General features: G+C 41.8%; 2 protein-coding genes across 3 annotated transcripts in view; one reads left to right on the top strand and one right to left on the bottom strand.

Moving 5' to 3' along the window:
• sufu (suppressor of fused homolog (Drosophila)) overlaps positions 1 to 24,263 on the top strand; it is a 455,419-nt gene that overhangs the window by 80,618 nt on the left and 350,538 nt on the right. The gene's annotated exons all lie outside the window — the stretch shown is intronic.
• Positions 7,075 to 24,263, bottom strand: part of pprc1 (PPARG related coactivator 1) — a 33,627-nt gene continuing 16,438 nt past the window's right edge. Inside the window, exons 8-14 of the mRNA XM_052478328.1 lie at positions 24,077 to 24,144; positions 23,046 to 23,760; positions 16,796 to 16,990; positions 15,940 to 16,018; positions 15,543 to 15,664; positions 11,852 to 12,003; positions 7,075 to 9,084 (exon numbers count right to left, since the gene is read on the bottom strand). Of these exons, the coding sequence (XP_052334288.1) occupies positions 8,981 to 9,084; positions 11,852 to 12,003; positions 15,543 to 15,664; positions 15,940 to 16,018; positions 16,796 to 16,990; positions 23,046 to 23,760; positions 24,077 to 24,144 (1,435 nt within the window). The 3' untranslated portion in view covers positions 7,075 to 8,980. The remainder of the gene's footprint in view (positions 9,085 to 11,851; positions 12,004 to 15,542; positions 15,665 to 15,939; positions 16,019 to 16,795; positions 16,991 to 23,045; positions 23,761 to 24,076; positions 24,145 to 24,263) is intronic.

Raw genomic sequence — 24,263 nt, 5'->3', positions numbered from 1 at the left:
TACAAATAGTAGAACTATGCCATACTTTTATTTTGATGGCTAACCGCAAAGTCCACTATTGTGGCTAATCCTTATTGTGGCTAGCTTCACATAGATGGGTCCGATCACCATTAATCAAATAAGAACGGTCTTATAAAATATGGGTTATTTTAGATGACACCTAGCTATAAAAAACCCAGCAAAAAAACATTCTCTCACTGTCAACTGCATTTATTTTCAGCAAACTTAACATGTGTAAATATTTGTATTAACATCAGATTCAACAACTGAGCAGGGACCCTGGGCATCTTTCTTTTGGTGTTTTTCCAGTCAGTAAAGGCCTCTTTAGTGTCCTAAGTTTTCATAACTGTGACCTTAATTGCCTACCGTCTGTAAGCTGTTAGTGTCTTAATGACCGTTCCACAGGTTCATAACATTTTTATGATTAATTGAACAAGCTTGGGAAACAGTGTTTAAACCCTTTACAATGAAGATATGTGAAGTTATTTGGATTTTTACAAAATATCTTTGAAAGACAGGGTTTTGAAAAAGGACGTTTCTTTTTGCTGAGTTTAGTTAGCTCGCTAACTATAGCTACTGAAACAGATTGTCGTTTTGCTATGTTTTTGGTGAAGAACATTGTTTGCATCCATGAGCTAGCTAGCTTTTTTTATGACCAGCACTGTAGGTGCGTGAGACAACTTTACCAGCATCACAGCATATGTATTGATGAATCGCTGTGACATATGAAATACGAGTGAGTGTAATCAATGTTTAATAACTATGTAAAACATGTATGAAAGCGTTAAATTATTATGTGACGTGCAGTCATATTCAGGTCCTGATTGGTCAATAAGCTTATTTGACATGTCAAAGACCCAAACGGTGTTCCATAGAAATCCTGTTTGAGAATGAAACAACTGAACAAATGAACAAAACAGCACAGCAAGTAAGTGAAAGAAATAGCTTTTGATTGTTTTACTGGTAATGGGGACATACGTAAATGCCAACAAAGTAACTTTTTGTTCAGTGTGGTGTAAGAAACCTTTATTTAACTAGGGAAGTCAGTTAAGAACAAATTGTTATTTACAATGACTGCCTACCCCGGTCAACGTTGGGCCAATTGTGCGCCGCCCAATATGGGACTCCCAATCACGGCCGGATGTGATATAGCCTGGATTCGTACCATGGACTAGTCACGCCTCCTGTACTGAGATGCAATGCCTTAGACTGCTGTGTCGATGTGTGTGTGTGTTAATTATTTAACTGTACTAGAATGCTTAGAAGGTTATCAGTATTATTTTTTTTGGCAAGGAAAATATCGGATATCGGCCAAAAATGTAATATCGGTGCATCACTAGCTACAGCCTATTCCTCATCAATCTACACACAATACCCCATAATGACAAAGCAAAACAGGATTTTAGAAATGTTGGCAAATAAAAAACACTGAATAATCACATTTCCATAAGTATTCATAAGAGTAGAAAACGGATGTGTTCATTCCGCACACAATTTTATCATGGTTTTACAACAAACGAGTTTCCATTTGACAAATTCAGGTAGTTCCCGCCCCGTTTGTTTCCGAAACATTTTGCTACAGAATCGGCGGAATGAGTATGCTCCTGGACTAGTTAGCAAAGCTAACTTCAAATTAGCAAACATCCTAATAGCCTAGATATTTAGCTGAGCATGAAGGCTCAACGCTGAGAATATTTCCTCAAACTGCTTAATGTATACGTTTATTTTGTATACACCTTTTTTGGAACGTAAAACCAGTAAACTCTACATCAGGCTGATAGCTTCCCTGGAGAACTCAACATGTCAGGTGTATGTTACAAGCGGAAATGAAGCCAAGTCAGTGTATGGAGAAGTTGGAGGCGAAACTAGCCAGACTCTTCAGATGATGTGGGCTGCTTGGCCTGGATAGTGGCGAGAAGCAACGGGCGGTACAGGGGGGAGGCGACTCCAAGTCGATAATCACGTAATAATAAGGAATTCCCCTCGACAACAAATGGGTGGAACCCGACATTCGTCCCTACTGATCACTGCTGTGTTGTTCGATGTGCATGTAGCCAGGTCAAAAATCCCGACCTACGGTTCACAAGGGGCGGCAGGTAGCCGAGCGGTTAAGAGCGTTGGGCCAGGAACAGAAATGTCGCTGTACAGTTCACACGGGGCGACAAAGAGCGTTGGACCAGGAACCGAAATGTCGCTGATTCAAATCCCCGACCCTGCAAGGTGTCACAAATCTACCGTTTTTATTTTCTTCTGCCGTTGACCAAGGCGCGGTTGATGTGGATTTAAGCCTGCAGCGCTGATTCTGAGGGGTTGGGTTAAATGCGGAAGACACATTTCAGTTGCGCAACAGACTCCCTTTTGTATCCCTCTCATGTTCCCAGTGCTCTCACATGGGGACATGGAGTTTGTGACAAAGACCTGTGGCTTCAGGCTAGTCGTTGTGGGGGGACGCGGTGTCCAAGTCGGTTACACATAGCTGTGTGTGTGGAAAACATTGAATCACGGGTCAGACGTTTAACGGGTTTCCATTTGACAAATTCAGGTAGTTCCCGCCCCGTTTGTTTCCGAAACATTTTGCTACAGAATCCGCGGAATGAGTACGTTTAAGTAATCCTTCTCACCCCCCAAAAAGATTTAGATGCACTATTGTAAAGTGGCTGTTCCACTGGATGTCATAAGGTGAATGCACCAATTTGTAAGTCGCTCTGGATAAGAGCGTCTGCTAAATGACTTAAATGTAAATGTAAATGTATTCAGACCCTTCACTCAATACTTTGTTGAAGCACCTTTGGCAGTGATTACAGCTTCGGTTCTTCTTGGGTATGAAGCTTGGCACACCTGTATTTGGGGAGTTTCTCCCAGTCTTCTCCACAGATCCTCCCAAGCTCTGTCAGGTTGGATGGGGAGCGTCGCTGCACAGCTATTTTCAGGTGTCTCTAGAGATGTTTGGGCCACTCAAGGACATTCAGAGACTTGTCCCGAAGCCACTCCTGCTTGGCTGGGTGCTTAGGGTCGTTGTCCTGTTGGAAGGTGAACCATCGCCCCAGTCTGAGGTCCTGAGCACTCTGGAGCAAGTTTTCATCAAGGATCTCTGTACTTTGCTCTGTTCATTTTTCCCTCAACCCTGACTAGTCTCCCAGTCCCTGTCGCTGAAAAACAGAAATACCGGTCATACCTCTCCTGGGTGAGGATCCAAGGCCTCAGATCAGCTTGGCAAATGGCAGACGATGACCAGACCCCTCTCAAATTAGGGAGGGGAATCTCCCTCCTGCTTTTCATTATCAGTGAAAGTAATGCCTTTGTCCCCCAGAAGACTTTTGCCGCCAAAACTGTAACACCCAAAAAGTGAATATTGGAACAATATTTCTAAGATGAGAATGTTAGGAATGGTCATTAGGGAATAATCATGTCACATTGTTAATTATTTTGTGATGTCATTAAGAATGGTATCAAGAAAATACTGTAACTCAATGTGTACCCATTTTATGTCAAGTTCTCTTCCAATACGTTGTCTCTGTAATAAGAAAATGGATGAAACTATTTTTGTTAAGATAGGAATATGATTTTAGTGTCATGACAATTGTTTTCCATATAAACTATGCACAGTGACTAGCCATGCCCCGAGTGAGATCAGAGATTGTGTCAGCATGATGGAATACTCCTTTTTACCCAGAGGGCATAAAAAGCCTTGGTACGGAAATTCACACAAGACCAGGAAAGTGTGGAGCATCAGCTACATGTGGGAAATGGTTAGAACTTAGCCTCAACACGAGTTGAAGAAAATAACCTCACCTACCAGACCAGAAACACCATCAGTCTGCAGCTGCAGCTCTACCAGACCAGAAACAGTCAGTCTGCAGCTGCAATGTGTAAAGTGGTGTGGAACTTTGACTATCTACCCGAGGATGAAAATAGGTGAGAATCTCACCTCAGACAATCCCTGGTACAGCTGATTAGCTTTTCTCGATATCTAATGTAAGGCAGCTAATTTAAACGACTATCCTAATACGCTCATCACAATTGGAGATGGGACAACTAAGAAGGACATTGTGACTTCTGGTGGACAATCAGAGCATGTACAAGTGGCCTACAGGAAACTCTCACCGAAACAACTTTCCAAGAGGGCTTCGTTCTGACAGAGAAAGGGGAACAACATTCAACACGTAAATTAATTTCTTATCCCCCAAACGGGCAAGTTCATGTGCAAGGTATGTGATTAATGTGAGGACAGTCCTAGAATGTATCCACAATAAAGGTCCCCTTTCACTATCTCTTTCCCAACCCTCTCCATATGTGTAACAAGCAGTCATATCTTGTCAGTCCACTAGGGACTTATCTCATGAAAGTGTGTATGTGTATTCTGTGTTATTATTTAGTTAGTAAATAAATGATGAAACCAATGTGGAGTACTGAATAATCAGCAAAAGTTTGGGTTCTTGTGGATGCAAGGTCATGACTGTTCAGAATGAGAACTGATATGAGGTAATGATTAATAAGTTATTTATCAATATATTGTTATCTCTTCTATAGTTTAAATCGGGAGATGGTATCTCGTTAAACAACTTCCGTTGTGCCTCAAATTCCTAATGAGTTAGTTGTTACATTAATTTAATCAGGTAACAATTAAACATAGTGGATTGAATAAATAAGTCATCACATTAATGAAAGTCACGACATACCTTTAAGTATTCAGACCCTTCACTATGAGACTCAAAATTGAGCTCAGGTGCATCCTGTTTCCATTGAGCATCCTTGATTGGATGTGGTTTTACCTGTGGTAAATTGGACGTGATTTTTGGAAAGGCACACACCTCTCTATATAAGATCCCACAGTTGACAGTGCATGTCAGACAAAAACCAAGCCATGAGGTCGAAGGAATTGTCCGTAGAGCTCAGAGACAGGATTGTGTTGAGATATAGATCTGGGGAAGGGTACCAAAAAATGTCTGCAACATTGAAGGTCCCCAAGGACACAGTGGCCTCCATCATTGTTAAATGTAAGAAGTTTGTAACCACCAAGACTCTTCCTAGAGCTGGCAACGTGGCCAAACTGAGCAATCGGGGGAGCAGGGCCTTGGTCAGGGAGGTGACCAAGAACCCAATGGTCACTCTGACAGAGCTCCAGAGTTCCTCTGTGGCATTGGGAGAACCTTCCAGAAGAACAACCATCTCTGCAGCACTCCACCAATCATTGCTTTATGATAGAGTGGCCAGACGGAAGCCCCTCAGTAAAAAGGCACATGACAGACCGCTTGGAATTTGACTGAAGGACTCAGAGACCATGAGAAACAAGATTATCTGGTCTAATGAAACCAAGATTGAACTCTTTGGCCTGTATGCCAAGCATCACATCTGGATAAAACCTGCCACCACCCCTACTGTGAAGCATGGTGGTGGCATCATCATGCTGTGGGGATGTTATTCAGCAGCAGGGACTGGGAGACTAGTTAGGATCGAGGGAAAGATGAACGGAGCAAAGTACAGAGACATCCTTGATGAAAAGCTGCTCCAGATCGCTCAGGACCTCAAGACTGGTGCGAAAAGTGTACCTTCCAACAGGACAACGACCCTAAGCACCCAGCGAAGACAACGCAGGAGTGGCTTCGGGACAAGTCTCAATGAGCCAGAGCCCGGACTTGAACCCAATCGTACATCTCTGGAGACCCTGAAAATAGCTGTGCAGCAACACTCCCCATCCAACCTGACAGAGCTTGAGAGGATCTGCAGAAAATAAAATGGGAGAAATTCCCCAAATACAGGTGTGCAAAGCTTGTAGCGTCATACCCAAGACTCGAGGCTGTAATCGCTGCAAAACGTGCTTCAAAAAAGTACAAAGTGAAGCGTCTGAATACTTTTGTAAATGCTTTATTTGTATAAATTAGCAAACATTTCTAAAAGACTGTTTTTGCTCTGTGGTTATGGGGTATGGTGATTTATTTCTCTCAATCTACATGATCTAATAAATGTTTTATCATTAAGGCTTTATTTAACCTTACAAAATGTGGACAAAGGGGTCTGAATACTTCCTGATTATAATGTACAATCATGTTCATTGATTGGGTTAAAACGAACCGTCTCTCCAAAACTAGCGGACCAATGAAGACTCATTGTCTACGCCTCGCTCTAAACCTCGCCCTTCACGGAAAAATAATGCCAAAACTCGCAAATCGAAAAGACTGGCAGTGAAAGCAAAATATATAAGTAGCGTAACCAAAAGGTAGTACATGCAGGCAAGAGCGTAGGCAAAATGTATTCAATAGGATTGGTCGCTGGGAAAGTTTAACCGAATACAATTTTTGCATTTATTTTCAAATATATTTTTTTATCATTTTGCTCTAGCTTTAAAATGACTTGCTTAGACGTTTTGCTTTTGAGGTCTTATTCGTTTACAATTATATACATTTTGCTTTCAATTGTTTGGTTTTTGATATCAACATTCATTACTTCACCTGTCCTTGAGAATGTTACATTCTCAACTTTATTTTTCATGTTCACTATTTATTTTATTTTGAATTCAATACATAATGGCGTGAAATTGACCCTATAATCGCGCTGCATGAGGCAAATGGTGGTCACACCAGATACTGACTTGGTTTCTGATCCACACTTACCTTCAAAAAAATATATAGGTATCTGTGACCAACAGACTCATTTCTGTATTCCCCAGTCAGGTAAAATCTATAGATTAGGGCCTAATGAATTGATTTCAATTGACTGATTTCCTTATGAACTATAACATATTTGCATTTATATTTTTATTCAGTATAGATCCATTCTCTGATCCTTGTATTGGGTGTCAGATCATGCTGCAAGAGCTCTGATTGGTTGGAGAATGTCCTCCGGAAGTTGTCATAATAACTATGGAAGGGGGCGAGAACCATTAGCCTCCTAGGTTTTGTATCCAAGTCAACGTATGCTGAGGACAGAAACTAGCTGGCCTTCGGCTCAATCATGGCGCCACCCTTCTGAGTGCTGTTGAAGCTACTGTAGACCTTCTAAAAACAGTGTTTGATATCAATTATTGTGACATGAAAATATTTAGTAGTTATCTAAAAAGGACAAATCTAATGTTAATCATAGTTTCTCATTTCCTTTATTTCTTTTTTAAATTTCTTTTAATCTTTTCATACAAATCTTCACTTCAATAGGTGTAAGCTTGCAAAAACGAAAGAAACAACCAAAACAAAGACTGGTAGCTACAGTGCATTCGGAAAGTATTCAGACCACTTGACTTTTTCCACATTAGTCTTTTATAAAATGTTTCAATTATTTTATCATCAAATCAACACAATAGCCCATAATGACAAAACAAAACAGGTTTAGACATTTTTGCCAAAGTATTAACAGATACCTTAATTACATAAGTATTCAGACCCTCCCACAGTTGACCGTGCATGTCAGAGCAAAAACCAAGCCATGAGGTCAAAGGAATTGTCCGTAGAGATGGGGGCACAAATCTGGGGAAGTGTACCAAAAAAAAGTCTGCACTATTCAAAGCCCCCAAGAATACAGTGGCCACCATCATTGTTAAATGGAAGAAGTTTGGAACCGCCCGGCCAAACTGAGCAATCGGGGCAGAAAGGCTATGGTCAGGGAGGAGACCAAGAATCAGAGCTCAAGTGTTCCTCTGTGGATAGCAAAACCTTCCAGATGGACAACCATCTCCGCAGCACTTCACCAAACAGGCCTTTATGGTAAAGTGGCCAGACGGAAGCAGCTCCTTAGTAAAAGGCATGACAGCCCGCTTGGCGTTTGCAAAAAGGCACCTACGGGACTCTCAGATCATGAGAAACAAGATTCTCTGGTGAATGCACCAATTTGTAAGTCGCTCTGGATAAGAGCGTCTGCTAAATGACTTAAATGTAATGTAAATGTAAGATCTTTGGCCAGAATGACAAGCGTCATGTCTGGAGGAAACCTGGCACCATCCCTAAGGTGAAGAATGGTGGCAGCATCATGCTGTGAGGATGTTTTGGACTGGGAGACTAGTCAGGATTGAGGGAAATATGAATGGAGCAAAGTACAGAGATCATTGATGAAAATCTGCTCCATGGAGCTCAGGACCTCAGACTGGAACGAAGGTTCACCTTCCAAAAGGACAACGGCCCTAAGCACACAATGGAGTGGCTTCAGGACAAGTCTCTGACTGTCCCTGAGTGGCCCAGCCAGAGTCCGGATCTGCAGAGAAGAATGGGAGAAACTCCCCAAATACAGGTGTACCAAGCTTACAGTCATACCCAATTAGACTCGAGGCTGTAATCACTGCCAAATGTGCTTAAACAAAGTACTGAGTAAAAGGTCTGAATACTTTAAATTTTAATACATATGCAAAAATTTCTAAATGTTTTTTGCTTTGACATTATGGGGTATTGTGTGTAGATTGATGAGGGGGAGAAGTTTTATTAACCCATTTTAGAATAAGGTTGTAAGGTAACAAAATGTGGAAATTCAAAGGGTCTGAATACTTTCAGAATGCACTGTATATTACAAAGCAGGAAAATGTGTTATACAGCTAACATGTCGAAACATTCAGAAATAGCATTTCAGAGTTCAAAGATAGACAGGCTTGAAATGAACATGGCATGAATGATTTCACACTTAAAACAACCCATATTAAAAAGGCAGACTTCCTCAATTCAACAGTTTCCAAATAATGATTCTGATATACTGCTTCAATCAATGACATTGATTACATTTGATTCTTGAATAGAACTATGCCTTATTAGCTTCGTACAATGCCTTAAACCAAGATGTAAAGGTTCTATTACTCTTATCATTTCTGATTGCAGCTTTAAAACTGTCTTGTATGAACCAGAAAAGAGCTCTCTCTGCATGTAAATTAATGTTAGCTGGCTAATGTATCGACCGTGCGTTGTGGTCCACCCCTCAGTCAAGGCGAAGCCAACGATGATAGTGGGAGGAGCCTGGCAACGGCTCTGAGGTAAGTCTTAGTGTGGCGCCCCCAGTGGGCTGGCCTCTGTTACCTCTTCAGACTCTTCTGTGCCTGCTTCAGTAAAGTGTCAAAGTCAAGGGCATCAAACTTGCCAGTCACGGGGGCCGACGGGTCATACTCGCGGTTAGAATCTGGAGGAGTGAAGAGAGAAAGAAGATTAGTATTAGGCGGTATACCGGGGTATTTTGAAATACCCACTATGATTTAATGCTATAACTTGTATTTTTTATTTTAAGCCAGTATTCAATTGAGAATGTCAGATGGCATGTTTGTTAACCTCTTGAACCTCTGGGGGCAGTATTTCATTTTTGGAGGAAAAACGTTCCCGTTTTAAACAAGATATTTTGTCACGAAAAGATGCTCAACTATGCATATAATTGACAGCTTTGGAAAGAAAACACTCGACGTTTCCAAAACTGCAAAGATATTGTCTGTGAGTGCCACAGAACTAATGCTACAGGCGAAACCAAGATGAAATTGCATACAGAAAGTGAGCCAGATTCTGAATGCGCTGTGTTCAATGTCTCCTTATATGGCTGTGAATGCGCAAGGAATGGCCTACACTTTCTGTCGTTTCCCCAAGGTGTCTGCAGCATTGTGACGTATTTGTAGGCATATCATTGGAAGATTGACCATAGACTACATTTACCAGGTGTCCGCTCGGTGTCCTCCGTCAAAACTATTGCATAATCTCCAGGTGCGTGCATTTTTCCATTTTGTTCAGAGGAGAAACCAAACTGCCACGAGTGATATTATCATCGAATAGATATGTGAAAAACACCTTGAGGATTGATTCTAAACAACGTTTGCCATGTTTCTGTCGAGATTATGGAGTTAATTTGGAAAAAAGTTTGCAGTTGTAATGACTGAATTTTCTTTTTTTTTCTCAGCCAAACGTGATGAACAAAACGGAGCGATTTCTCCTACACAAATAATCTTTTTGGAAAAACTGAACATTTGCTATCTAACGGAGAATCTCCTCATTGAAAACATCCGATGTTCTTCAAAGGTAAATTATTATATTTGAATGCTTTTCTTGTTTTTGTGAAAATGTTGCCTGCTGAATGCTAGGCTTAATGCTATGCTAGCTATCAATACTCTTACACAAATGCTTGGTTGAAAAGCATTTTTTGAAAATCTGAGATGACAGTGTTGTTAACAAAAGGCTAAGCTTGTGAGTGAATATATTTATTTTATTTAATTTGCGATTTTCATGAATAGTTAACGTTGCGTTATGGTAATGAGCTTGAGGCTATGATTACGCTCCCGGATACGGGATTGCTCGACGCAAGAAGTTAACAAGAAATTTGCGTAGTGGTTTAAAAACGAGTTTTAATTACTCCAACCGAGTGTATATGTAAACTTCCGACTTCAACTGTATGTTACAAACTGGCCCATCGGTAGCAATACAGCGCAGCAGTGCTCAAGTTAACAAGTTTAAGTTCCTTCAGAAAGTATTCACACCCTTCGACTTATTCCCCATTCTTGCGTTGGACGTCATTTTAAAAAAATCTTAGAAAGTTAGAAAATCCAAAGTGTAATTAATACCTTCCCAATGCTCAAATGGATAAAATGTCTTCATTTTACCCATCTACAAATAGGTGCTCTTCTTTGCGAGGCATTGGAAAACCTCCCCAGTCTATGTCGTTGGGTCTGAAATTCACTGCTCGACTTAGGCAACTTACAAATCATAATAAACACTATTATTGAACAAAGAGTGAGTCCATGTAACTTAAGCAAATGTTTACTCCTGAACTTATTTAGGCTTGCCATAACAAAGAAGTTGAATACTTGACTCAAGATGTCAGCTTTAAATTGATAAACATTAAAACATTTCTGAAAATATAATTCCACTTTGACATTATGGGGTATTGTGTGTTGGCCATTGACACAAAATCTCAATCGAATTAATATTTACATTTAGGCTGTAGCAAAAAAAATGTGTAAAAAGTAAAGTGGTTTACATACTTTGATTGCCCTGTATTTCGAATATCCGGATATCCGACAAAAATGAATCATACTATTTGAATAGTGACATTATTTCTAAAACCCCCATCCCTCCTTGTTGGTAACAACTACAAAGACATTGGCAACTTTGTTGTGAAGTGGGGCAGGGTAGCCTAGTGGTTAGAGCGTTGGACTAGTAACCGGAAGGTTGCAAGTTCAAACCCCCGAGCTGACTAGGTACAAATCTGTCGTTCTGCCCCTGAACAGGCAGTTAACCCACTGCTCCTAGGCCGTCATTGAAAATAATAATTTGTTCTTAACTGACTTGCCTAGTTAAATAAAGGTAAAAAAATATATACAAAAATAAAATTCTGCGTTAGCGGAAACATGTATAAAGTAATGAACAAAAAAAACAGACCTAAATGACGCAGCTTGTAAATAACTATGCATTTGGTTTGTTAATGTGCCACCTATATAGCTTGCAAGATCCCAAGCATCTTGGGTCGAGCAGAGCATCAAAATGAGATAGTTACACAACTAGGAGCATGGTTGTCTGTCCATGGAATTTGCGTGAGCTTGTTAGCATTTAGCTAGCATCCACTATGGGAATTTGCTAGTACTTTGTTAGCATTTAATTGCATTTTTTGGTTAAGAAATAGCACCCCGTGTGTGCATTTCCGGTAATACCGTATACCCTGGTATGGTACAGGAACAGTAGGTATGGAAATCTGGATACTGTCCAACCCTAATTAGCATCACCTGCAGGATTTTTGAGGGAACAATCTTTGCTAGCTCTCCTTGCATCACTGCAATCAGATGTAGGTGTATACCAAGAAAGGTGACAGTACAATATGATCATTTTATCGTAATACTTACAACTAGTACCAGTGTTGACAACCAAAAAAATGGCATTCATATTTACACAAATTATTTCTATAAGCCATGTTTTACCTAGATCAGCATAGCTCGTCTTGCAGAACTGTCTCCTTCCTCCGAAGCAAAGGTCAAAGGGGAGTTCGTCAGGCTTACGGAGCTTGCTGCCGTTCTCGATGGCCGTGAATGCATCCTTCGTATCGTAGTAGGTTACAAACCCATAGTTATCCCTGTCACAGAGATTGAATAGCAAATATTAAACACAGGAGACAGAGGGTTGGAAGACATTCTAAAATTCAAAAGACAAACATTTGCATTAATTAGTGGACAATGTTGGGTAGTCCCTCCCTGTTGGTTGGTTTTCTGCTGCTTGGTGACATGAACACTACTAGATCGTGTTGAGGTGTGAGTTCTTAAGAGCCACTGGTGGTTTAGCCTGGTTGTTGCTGTAGCAGCTGTAGTTTGGCCTGAGAGACCACGGAAAGGGTCAAGCAAGGGTTGGTGTTCTGGGTCTGGGAAGAAAATTAGTCTTCAAGATGTGTTCAGCAAGCACAAAATGTTTAGCGACGGAAGTGGTAAGACCATGGATGTGGCGATCAACAAATTTTGTCACAACCATCATGCAAGTAACTGCTGGTATTACAGTCATTTACCATTAATTAACAAACACGTTTAGCATCTTCGGGGTTCCACGCTTAGCCAACAAGCAACTAAATGCAGACCGTTGAAACATCTACACTTCAAAAAAGTCAAATAAAGTCATTCAATATAGCCTAGACCATCAAAATAGATCCACTTTAGGCAGGTCTAAAAAAAACAAAGAAAATGTAGCACATTTTACAAGAACAGAATAGCATATTCTGAGCCATCCTTATGTTAGGCTCTGCCCTTGATATGCCATGTGACTATGGGCTACACTCGTTTATTAAGCAGACAAGATTTGCTTATAATTCCCGTGGCATTATTTTATAGTAAGAATAAAATTCAACATAGCTGAATAAAATAAAAAGGATAATTCTCTCCAAACGATTTCCCATGGAGTGCGCACATGCTGCAATTTGGTGTTGAGAATTTGAAAAAAGAATTGTGACACAAACCTTGTTTTGATTTCTAATACATTCTAAGGCTGCATGATGCGACTAATGATGATTTGAAAAAAGTGAAGCCGCGTTTCTTGTGCAGGCTGGGTGGCGCAGTGGTTAAGGGCGCTGTACTGCAGCGCCAGCTGTGCCATCAGAGTCCCTGGGTTCACGCCCAGGCTCTGTCGTAACGCACAATTGGCCTAGCGTCGTCCGGGTTAGGGAGGGCTTGGTCGGTAGGGATGTCCTTGTCTCATCGCGCACCAGCGACTACTGTGACGGGCCGGGCGCAACCAAGGTTGCCAGGTACACGGTGTACCCTCCGACACACTGGTGCTGCTGGCTTCCGGGTTAGATGCGCGCTGTGTTAAGAAGCTTAATTAAGAAGGTTGGGTTGTGTATCGAAGGACGCATGACTTTCAACCTTCATCTCTCCCGAGTCCGTAAGGGAGTTGTAGCAACAATTGGGAAATTGGGGAGAAAAAGGGGTAAAAAAATAATAATAATAAAAAAATATATATATATAAAAAAAACAGGACCATGGTGCAGCCGGAGCTAGCTTCCGTCCTCCTCTGGGTACATTGAGGTGCATGGTTCTCTAATTATGACAGCTTCCAGAGAGGTCCTCCAACCTATCAGAGCTCTTGCAGCATGAACTGACATGTTGTCCGAATGAATCTAGTATAGAAAGCATAAGCTCGAACTACGGTGCATTAAAATGTAGTGAGTAGTTGAGAGAAAGATGATAGTTGAACAGTTTGAACAAATTAATTTATTCAAAAATGGATTAGTGAGAAATTGTCCCCTCCCCAGTTTCACTTAGCTAGCTATTGTCACCTACTCAAACACCCTGCTGAAACAGAGGGACGTTATGTTAGCTAGCTGGCTATGACTATCCAACGCAACACTGGAACTCTTCCATATCAAGGTAAGCTTTTGGTTTTACAAATGTATTGCCACTGAGGCCAGCTAGTGTAACTGCTTACTAACGTTACTGCATGATTGTAGCGGGTTTAGTAACGCATTAGTTCTATTAGCTATGTGGTTACTTTAGCAAATATGGTGACAATGATGTAGGCTGTGTGTAGCGGTTTGGCTTGTGACACACAGCTGATGTGTTGTGTATTGAAGTCCACAAGCAAGGGAAGAGGTAAAGTGCATAAATGCGAGAAGGAATACTATGTGGCTGCTATAAAAGTTCACTGTGCTTTCACGTGATCAGGGGTGTATTCATTCCACTGATTCTGTTAAATGTTACTTAAACGGAAGCAAACGGAACAGGGATAAACACCTGAATTTGTCCAACAGAAACGCTCATATGCAACTGTTGGGCTAATGAATACAGCCTATATCAGCTAGATGTAGGCAAGAGTGTGCATGGTGGTATTGAATGACACCGTCTGTCCATGTGTTACTGTCGGTCACATCAAATTTGTTGTAGCAACCTGATGGGTATAGGGAAAATTTGAGTACCCTAAACCCATCGCTGTTACATTGAACTGGGTGAATGGAATTTGAGTAACAGTCACCCAATAGGTTGTTAATAGAAATAAGGCCATTCTCATGAGAAACAAAGCGTCCTCTTAAAAAAACTGATCGCCACAGGTGCAATTATTTCTTATTTAGAATGGGCCACAAAAAAGGTAATCTGTTGCCTGCACTCAAGTAGCGAATATGTGCAGTTATGTTTTTAATATGCCAGGTGGGCTTCACCAGTTGTAAAGTGAATGAATGTGCTTAATTTAAGGTATTTATCAATAAATATAGCAGGACGAAAAGCTGGGACCCTCATATAGTGAGCAGTCAAAACACTTTACATGCAATTGCGCAATGACTAGCCTTATAAGAACACATTTCACTAGGCTCTGTAAGGGGCTCTCCGGAATTCAATTTAGTCTTGTCTTTACATGTACTAAATATTATGTAAATCACATTGGATTTAGAAAATGGGCCATTATGCACCTGTCGGAACAGGGGCATAACAAAGACATACACAAATACACACTTGAATAGCGAATGGAGGACGTTTTCCCGCGGTTCATTTTAATTCCAGCTTGGTAGGCTACTCCAGTTGTGCTTAATATTATCAACATTAGGAAAATTGATAAATAAAATAGTAGGCCTAGTCTATAGAAAGCTGATGAAGGCCATAAAAACTGTTCTTACACAAACGCATAGCCTATAGAAATGTTGCACAACGTGGGCTTATGGGACCACTTATTTAATTGCATGCATCAACCAGCTATGAGGAGCTGGCTCTCGCTACACAACAAGTGATCCTATTCCACTCAATCTCAATGCCAGGGCTCTCATGAAATGTTTGATTTTCGATTGCATTTACATTGATGTCAACATGATTAGAGGGACAATAGAGAATTGAGTACCAGGCCATTAGCGACTTGCTGTTAGCAAGTTTGGTAGGCTACTATTTGCCATCAGAGCGCAGTTTTGGAGAAGCCTCGTTACCGTGACTCAACGGTCACGTGGAATTTGACTGCAATCATGACTCGTGACTGCCGGTGTGGAGGTAAAATGATCACCGTAACAGCCCTAGGTAGGATTCAGACCTGTTCAATAGAACTCGTTTTTAGTTTCAAAATCTTTTCATTATCGTGCCGACAGAACATGAGCCAGGTTCCAGGCATTACTCGTTATTGAAACAAACATGATTGGTGTTTCAGAGTACTTACCCATGGCCTCTGAAATGTAAAGTGCACTCCTCAATCTCTCCGTACAGAGAGAAGCGTTCCTTCAACTCTTTATGAGTCATTGTCTCTCGGATTTGCCCTACGTAAACAACCCTACGCTCCTCCTGAGGGGAGAGAGCACGGCATTAGTCAGCTGACAATTATTTCTCTGCACCACACACACGGTATCAGACAAGATACTATTGGCTTCAATGTCTGAGAAGGGGCCCTTCTCAGACAAATGCCTGTCTTCAACTGAAAAGGAGACTCTGTTCTGGGGAACTGAACCCAGAGACAGAACGTGACCTTGACCCAGTGACCTCCAGAGACAGACTGTCCTGTTCCGACTTATCGTATCATCACTGGCTAACTTCACTTTAATAGAAAAGTATGTACTCACAATGGCTTTATCTTTGAGTCTCTTCACCACCTCACTGTTTTCTCTAGATTCAGGCCGGTAGCCTGCTCTGAAAAAAGGGCTGTGGAAAGAAACGGAATATGAGACGTGGTCAATGTTATACAATTGAAAAAAATCTGTATCCATGAAGCTAGGCACAGTGCATTCGAAAGCATGAAAACATGCTCAGGACTTCAGACTGGGATGGAGGTTCACCTTCCAACAGGACAATGACCCTAAACACACAGCCAAGACAATGCAGGAGTGGCTTCGGGACAAGTCTCTGAATGTTCCTGAGTTGACCAGCCAGAGTCAGGACTTGAACCCAATCAAACATCTCTGGAGAGACCTGAAAATAGCTGTGCAGTGACGCTCCCCATCCAACCTGACAGACCTTGAGGATCTGCAGAGAAGACTGGGAGAAACTCCCCAAATACAGGTGTCCCAAGCTTGTAGCTTCATACCCAAGAAGACTCAAGGCTGTAATCGCTGCCAAAGGTGCTTTAACAAAACAATGAGTAAACGGTCTTAATACTTACGTACATTTTATATTTAATTTTTTTAAATTTTGCAAACATTTCTTAAAAAAAAACAATTTTTGCTTTGTCATTATGGGGTATGGGAAAAAAACAAATTAAGCAATTTTAGAATAAGGCTGTAACGTAACAAAATGTGGAAAAAGTCAAGTGTTCTGAATAGTTTACGAATGCACTGTAAATTATGTTATCCTATCCCAAGTAGTCAGGAAAACATACACTGATCTGACTGCACTGCATGCATTTTTGGTTAATTTGAACTGACCAATACCATAGAAAAAAATGAACCTCATGGTTGTTTATGAGGAAAGTGCTTAAATTACCTGCGTTGTCTGCTGCATCTACTCCACGCCCGTCTGTGGGGAGAGCGGGAACGGGACCTACTCCATGATCTTGATCGGGAAGAGGAGTAGGAATATCGCCGCTGCCTTGGAAAGCAGTCCAGGGAAGGAGAGGAGGAACGAGAAGAGGAGCAAGATGAGGCACTGAAGCTGCTATCAGAGTGACGGGGCCTGTACCTGGAGGAGAGATAAAATGAACGGGAAGGAGAAGGGAATCTGTCAGTAATGTCAGATTAGGATGGACTGGATATCGCCATTAGTCATATTGGTTTAAACCAATGACGTCACCTTTTTGATTGCTACATTGGTAGCAGATGGAGGGGGGGGGGGGGCAGAATGGAATCATGTAGTAACCCCCCCAAAAAGTGTTAAACAAATGAAAAAGACACGGCGGTTGTAACCAAAAATCTCAAATTTGGACTCAGACCAAAAGGACCGATTTCCACCACTCTAATTAATGTCCATTGGTTGTGTTTCTTGCCCCAAGCAAGTCTCCTCTTCTTATTGATGTGCTTTATTAGTGGTTTCTTTGCAGCAATTCGACCATGAATGCTTAGTTCACACAGTCTCCTCTGTTGATGTTGAGATGTGTCTGTTACTTGAGCTCTGAAGCATTTATCTAGGCTGCTATTTGAGGCTGGTAACTAATTAACTTGTTAACTCTGCTGCAGAGGACTTTATTTTTATTTATGGGTCTTTATTTTTCTGTGGCGGTCCTCATGAGAGCCAGTTCCATCATAGCACTTGATGGTTTTTGCAACTGCACTTGAAGAAAATTTTAAAGTCCTTGACATTTTCCAGATTGGCTCACCTTCTTGTCTTAAAGTAATGATGGACTGTCATTTCTCTTTGCTTATTTGAGCTGTTCTTGCCATAATATGGACTTGGTCTTATACCAAATTGGGCCATCTTCTGTATACCACCCCTACCTTGTCACAACAGAACTGATTGGCTCAAACACATTGAGGAACTAAATTCCATAAATGAATTTTTAACAAGGCACACCTGTTAATTGAAATGCATTCCAGGTGACTACCTCATTGAGCTGGTTGAGAGAATGCCAAGAGTTTGTAAAGCTGTCATCAAGGCAAAGGGTGGCTACTTTGAAGAATCTCAAATATATTTTGAATTTTAAAACACTTTTGGTTACTACATTATTCCATATGTGTTATTTCATGGTTTTGATGTCTTCATTATTCTACAATGTAGAAAATAGTAAAAAATAAAGAAAAATCCTTTTGACTGGTACTGTATTTGTTCACAACCGATACAAATTCATCTGTGCTAGAGGTCGACCGATTAGTCGCCATGGCAATTAATTAGGGCCAATTCAAAGTTTTCATAACAATAGGTAATCGGCCTTTTTGGACACAGATTACATTACAATCCATGAGGAAACTGCGTGGCAGGCTGACCACCTATCACGTGAGTCCAGCGTCAAAAGGACCCTGTGGCTGCAATGAGCCATGGTCATTTGCTAGCGAACATTAAACTTACCTTATAAAAAACAATCAATCTTCACATAATCACTAGATAACCTAGTAATATCAACCATCTGCAGTTAACTAGCTTGTCCTAATCAACGTGGTGCCTGTTAATTTATCATCAAATCACAGCCTACTTCAACTTTGCCAAACGGGTGATGATTTAACAGAAGCACATTTGTGAAAAAAAGCATGTTAGCTGCACATATGTACCTAACCATAAACATCAATGCCTTTCTTAAAATCAATACACAGAAGTATATATATTTTTAAACCTGCATATTTAGTTAACCTTTTTGGGATAGGGGGCAGCATTTTCACTTTTGGATGAATAGCGTGCCCAGAGTGAACTGTCTCCTACTCTGTCCCAGATGCTAATATATGCATATTATTATTAGTAGTATTGGATAGAAAACACTTTAGTTTCTAAAAAAAACTGTTAGAATGATGTCTGTGAGTATAACAGAACTCATGTGGCAGGTGAAAACCTGAGAAAAATCCAACCAGGAAGTGGGACATCTGAGGTTTGTAGTTTTTCAAAGCTTGGCCGACCGAATACACATTGAGATAAGGATAAAGTTGCACTTCCTACAGCGTCCACTGGATGTCAACCGTCTAAACCAGCCTGTTTGAGTCAGTGGTCTGGCAGAGTGTCTCAGGCTCGTGACGAGAGCCCCCGACAGAGTTACCTCTCGTTCCAGTGCTTTTCTGAAGACAATGGAATTCTCTGGTTGGAACATTATTGCTGTTTTATGTTAGTAACATACTAAAGATTGATTCCATACATCGTTTGACATGTTTCTAAAAGGACTGTAACGGAACTTTTAGAGTTTCTGGATGAAGTGCCTGCGCCTCATGAAGATGGATTACTGGGCTGAACACGCTAACAACAAGTGGCTATTTGGACATAAATGATGGAACTTTATGGAACAAATCAGTCATTTATGTCGAACTGGGTTTCCTGGGAGTGCCTTCTGAGGAAGATCAAAGGTAAGTGAATATTTATGGTGTAATTTCTAACTTCTGTTGACTCCAACATGGCGGATATTTCTCTGGGTGTTGTGGGTTCTGAGCACCGTTCTCAGATTATGCTTTTTCCATAAAGTCTTTTTGAAATCTGACACAGCGGTTTCATTAACCTGTTGAGACTCTAGGGGCAGTATTTTCATTTTTGGGGAAAAAAACATTCCTGTTTTAAATGGGATATTTTGTAAGGACACGATGCTAGAATATGCATATAATTGACAGCTTTGGATAGAAAACACGAACGTTTCCAAAACTGTAAAGATAGTCTGAGTATAACAGAACTGATATTGCAGGCGAAAGCCTGAGAAATCCAATCCGGAAGTGCCCCAGGTTTTGAAAGCGCTGCATGCCAATAAGTCCCCATTGACCTGTGAATGTGCTATGAACCAGCTTACGCTTTCTACGTATTCCCCAAGGTGTCTACAGCATTGTGACGTAGTTTAACGCATTTATGTTGAAGAATACCCGTAGGGGGCTACATTGCGCAAGTGGTCACATGATGCTCCCGGAGAGAAAATCTCACGTAAAGTACAGAGGTAGCCATTATTCCAATCGAGTCTACTGAGAAACCAATTGTCCCGGTGAATATATTATCGAATAGATATTTGAAAAACACCTCGAGGATTGTTTCTAAACAATGTTTGCCATGTTTGTCGATATTATGGAGCTAATTTGGAATATTTTCCCGTGTTGTCGTGGCCAAACGTGAAGAACAAACGGAGCTATTTCGCCTACAAAAATAATATTTTTTGGGGAAAAAAATGAACTTTGGCTATCTACCTGGGAGTGAAAACATCCGAAGTTCAAAGGTAAACTATTTAATTTGATTGCTTTTCTGATTTGTGACAAGGTTGCCTGCTGCTAGCAAGGCATAATGATATGCTAGGCTATCGATAAACTTACACAAATGCTTGTCTAGCTTTGGCTGTAAAGCATATTTTGAAAATCTGAGATGACAGGGTGTTCCAATATATTTCAATTGTGATTTTCATGAATAGGAATATTTTCTAGGAAGGTTTGTCCGTTGCATTATGCTAATTAGGACACGATGGGTAGATTAACAAGATGTTTCTTTCATTTTCTGTATTGGACTTGTTAATGTGTGAAAGTTACAAAAATATTTTTTAATTTTGAGCGCTGCCTTTTCAGCGGAATGTTGTCGAGGGGTTCCGCTAAGGTTAAGGAATTCATGTTAGCAGGCAATATTAACTAGTGAAATTGTGTCACTTCTCTAGTTTGGGCTGCCTGGCTCATTGCGAACTTTGTTTCTTCCTAACAAAGACCATATTAATTTGCTAGAATTTTACATAACGTTGAAGGTTGTGCAATGTAACAGCAATATTTAGACTTAGGGTTGCCACCCGTTCTTCAAAATACGGAACGGTTCCGTATTTCACTGAAAGAATAATTGTTTTTTTAAATTATATTTTGCGGATTTGACCATATTAATGACCAAAGGCTCGTATTTCTGTGTGTTTATTATAATTAAGTCTATGATTTGATATTTGATAGAGCAGTCTGAGCAGTGGTAGGCAGCAGCAGGCTCGTAAGCATTCATTCATTCGAGCAGCGCTTAGCAAACCTTGAAGCACAGCGCTGTTTATGACTTCAAGCCTATCAACTCCCGAGATTAGGCTGGCAATACTAAAGTGCCTATAAGAACATCCAATAGTCAAATGTATATAAAATACACTGCTCAAAAATGTATCAACCCATGGAGGTCTGGATTTGGAGTCACACTCAAAATTAAAGTGGAAAACCACACTACAGGCTGATCCAACTTTGATGTAATGTCCTTAAAACAAGTCAAAATGAGGCTCAGTAGTGTGTGTGGCCTCCACGTGCCTGTATGACCTCCCTACAACACCTGGGCATGCTTCTGATGAGGTGGCGGATGGTCTCCTGAGGGATCTCCTCCCAGACCTGGACGAAAGCATTCGCCAACTCCTGGACAGTCTGTGGTGCAACGTGGCGTTGGTGGATGGAGCGAGACATGATGTCCCAGATGTGCTCAATTGGATTCAGGTCTGGGGAACGGGCGGGCCAGTCCATAGCATCAATGCCTTCCTCTCGCAGGAACTGCTGACACACTCCAGCCACATGAGGTCTAGCATTGTCTTGCATTAGGAGGAACCCAGGGCCAACCGCACCAGCATATGGTCTCACAAGGGGTTTGAGGATCTCATCTCGGTACCTAATGGCAGTCAGGCTACCTCTGGCGAGCACATGGAGGGCTGTGCGGCCCCCCAAAGAAATGCCACCCCACACCATGACTGACCCACCGCCAAACCGGTCATGCTGGAGAATGTTGCAGGCAGCAGAACGTTCTCCACGGCGTCTCCAGACTGTCACTTTCATCTGTGAAGAGCACAGGGCGCCAGTGGCGAATTCTTGATTCTTGGTGATCTCTGGCAAATGCCAAACGTCCTGCACGGTGTTGGGCTGTAAGCACAACCCCCACCTGTGGACGTTGGGCCCTCATACCACCCTCCTGGAGTCTTTTTCTGACCGTTTGAGCAGACACATGCACATTTGTGGCCTGCTGGAGATCATTTTGCAGGACTCTGGCAGTGCTCGTACTGCTCCTCCTTGCACAAAGGCGGAGGTAGCGGTCCTGCTGCTGGCTTGTTGCCCTCCTACGGCCTCTTCCACGTCTCCTGGTGTACTGGCATGTCTCCTGGTAGCGCCTCCATGCTCTGGACACTACGCTGACAGACACAGCAAACCTTCTTGCCACAGCTCGCATTGATGTACCATCCTGGATGAGCTGCACTACCTGAGCCATTTGTGTGGGTTGTAGACTCTGTCTCATGCTACCACTAGAGTGAAAGCACCGCCAGCATTCAAAAGTGACCAAAACATCAGCCAGGAAGCATAGGAGCTGAGAAGTGGTCTGTGGTCACCACCTGCAGAACCACTCCTTTATTGTGGTTGTCTTGCTAATGCCTATAATTTCCACCTGTTGCCTATTCCATTTGCACAGCAGCATTTGAAATTTGTCAATCAGTGTTGCTTCCTAAGTGGACAGTTTGATTTCACAGAAGTGTGATTGACTTGGAGTTACATTGTGTTGTTTAAGTATTCCCTTTATTTTTTTGAGCAGTGTACAAATTATATAGATAGAAATAGTCGACGCGTCATAATTCCTATAGTAACTACAACCACAAACTTCTTAGCTGGGAATATTGAACCACCAGCATTCATATGTTCTCATGTTCTGAGCAAGGAACTAGAATGTTAGCTTTAAAAATAAAAATACGTTTTTACATGGCACATATTGCACTTCCTTCTCCATCACTGTTTTTGCATTATTTAAACCAAATTGAACATGTTTCATTATTTATTTGAGACTAAATAGATGTTATTTATGTATTATATTAAGTTAAAATAAAATGGTTCATTGTTCATTCAGTATTGTTGTAATTGTCATGATTACAGATAGATATATTTTTGAAAAACGCCCGATTAAAATCGGTATCGGCTCTCTTGGTCCACCAATAATCGGTATCGGCGTAAAAAATTCATGATCGGTCGACCTCTAATCTGTGCCCATGAACCAGCCTTTTTCCTCACTGAATAGAGATGACTGGGATGAATAATGACATTCTCTTTTCCCCTGCCAGATATAAGACTCTGTGCCATTAGAGGACACCGCCTTGCCCAGTGACAGGGGGGACAAATAGCTATAAAGACAGAAATAAAAGAGGGGATGAGCATCTCACCTCTTCCTGGGTAGAGAGCGAGATCTAGACTGAGAAGAGGAGTCCGACTCAGAGTCAGTAAAGCCAGGGCTGGAGGAACGGTGGATTCTCCTTTTCCTCCTCCTTCCCCGCTTTCCTTCCCTGGGGCTTGGGCTAGGCCTGGGGGAGAAGGTATTATTGTAGCCCCTGTAAGACCTCCCTGCCTTGGGAGTCCTCTCCAGGGGACCAGCCTGGTCCATCAGCCTGGTGGGAGAGGCATCGGGGGTCTCCAGCACAGAGCTTGTCCTGTCAGTCTTTACATTCAGGGGCTGGGGACCTAGGGGAGCCTGATGGTTCTTCGTACCCAGGGCAGTTGTGAGGGTTTGGAGGGAGGGGGCAGGGATCCTCTGGGGTACCCAGGTAGTGTTGCTGCCAAGTGGCTCGATGGTGATGGCTGCTTGCTGTTTGACATTCCAGCGCCTGCCTGGCTCTCTTGCAATAGCCATAGGTTCCTTCTGAAGGAGGGAGTAGTCGTGGTCTGAGAAGGCCAGGGTGAGAGACACTGGATTGGGTGTGGGTGTTATAGGGGGGCTGGGGGGCTTGCTCTGAAGCTTGGAGGGCAGGGGCCATGCGTCAATCTGGATTGCCTTGGAGGGCGATGATTTGGGGGCCTCAGTGGCTCGCCTCTTACCAAGGAGGGCAACTGGGACCAGGGGCATCCACATCTGGTGAGGAGGGGTAGCTGGAGGAGTCAGACCTGGTAAGAGATGGGAACAGAGTAGTCAGCTACTGTTCCATCTGAAGCAGAATACCTCTGGCAGCCATTTGAAGGTAGATTTCATAAGACAAATGGATATAAAGCATTTTACCAAGAGAAACAGGTAACTTTTAATTTACTCCATTGAGTGACAGTGCAATTTAGGTTAGTGGTGTAAACTTCTTCCTTGTTTTTTAGTATGTTAGCAGTGTATTATTAGCAATGTAGAGGGTGATTGGTTTGTGATTAGCATTTGCACTATAAAATTACCATTAGCAGCTAACAGGGTGACCAGTGTGTGTACAATAGTTCGTACCTGCAGTGCCTGTCAGGTCGTGCGCTCGGACTCTCTCCACGGGGGTCCTATCACATGGCGGCGTCACACTGTGATAGAAACAAACTTTCAACACAGTGCTTTATTGAACATGTACATTCTAAGAGGAGCCTATGGCTTAGTCCAGAAACCACACAGACAAAGACAGTAGAACATTTTCGAACTGCTG

Source organism: Oncorhynchus keta, chromosome 2, assembly GCF_023373465.1.
Source record: "Oncorhynchus keta strain PuntledgeMale-10-30-2019 chromosome 2, Oket_V2, whole genome shotgun sequence".
In the NCBI taxonomy this organism is placed as follows: Eukaryota; Metazoa; Chordata; class Actinopteri; order Salmoniformes; family Salmonidae; genus Oncorhynchus; species Oncorhynchus keta.
This window is presented reverse-complemented; position numbering and strand designations above follow the sequence as displayed.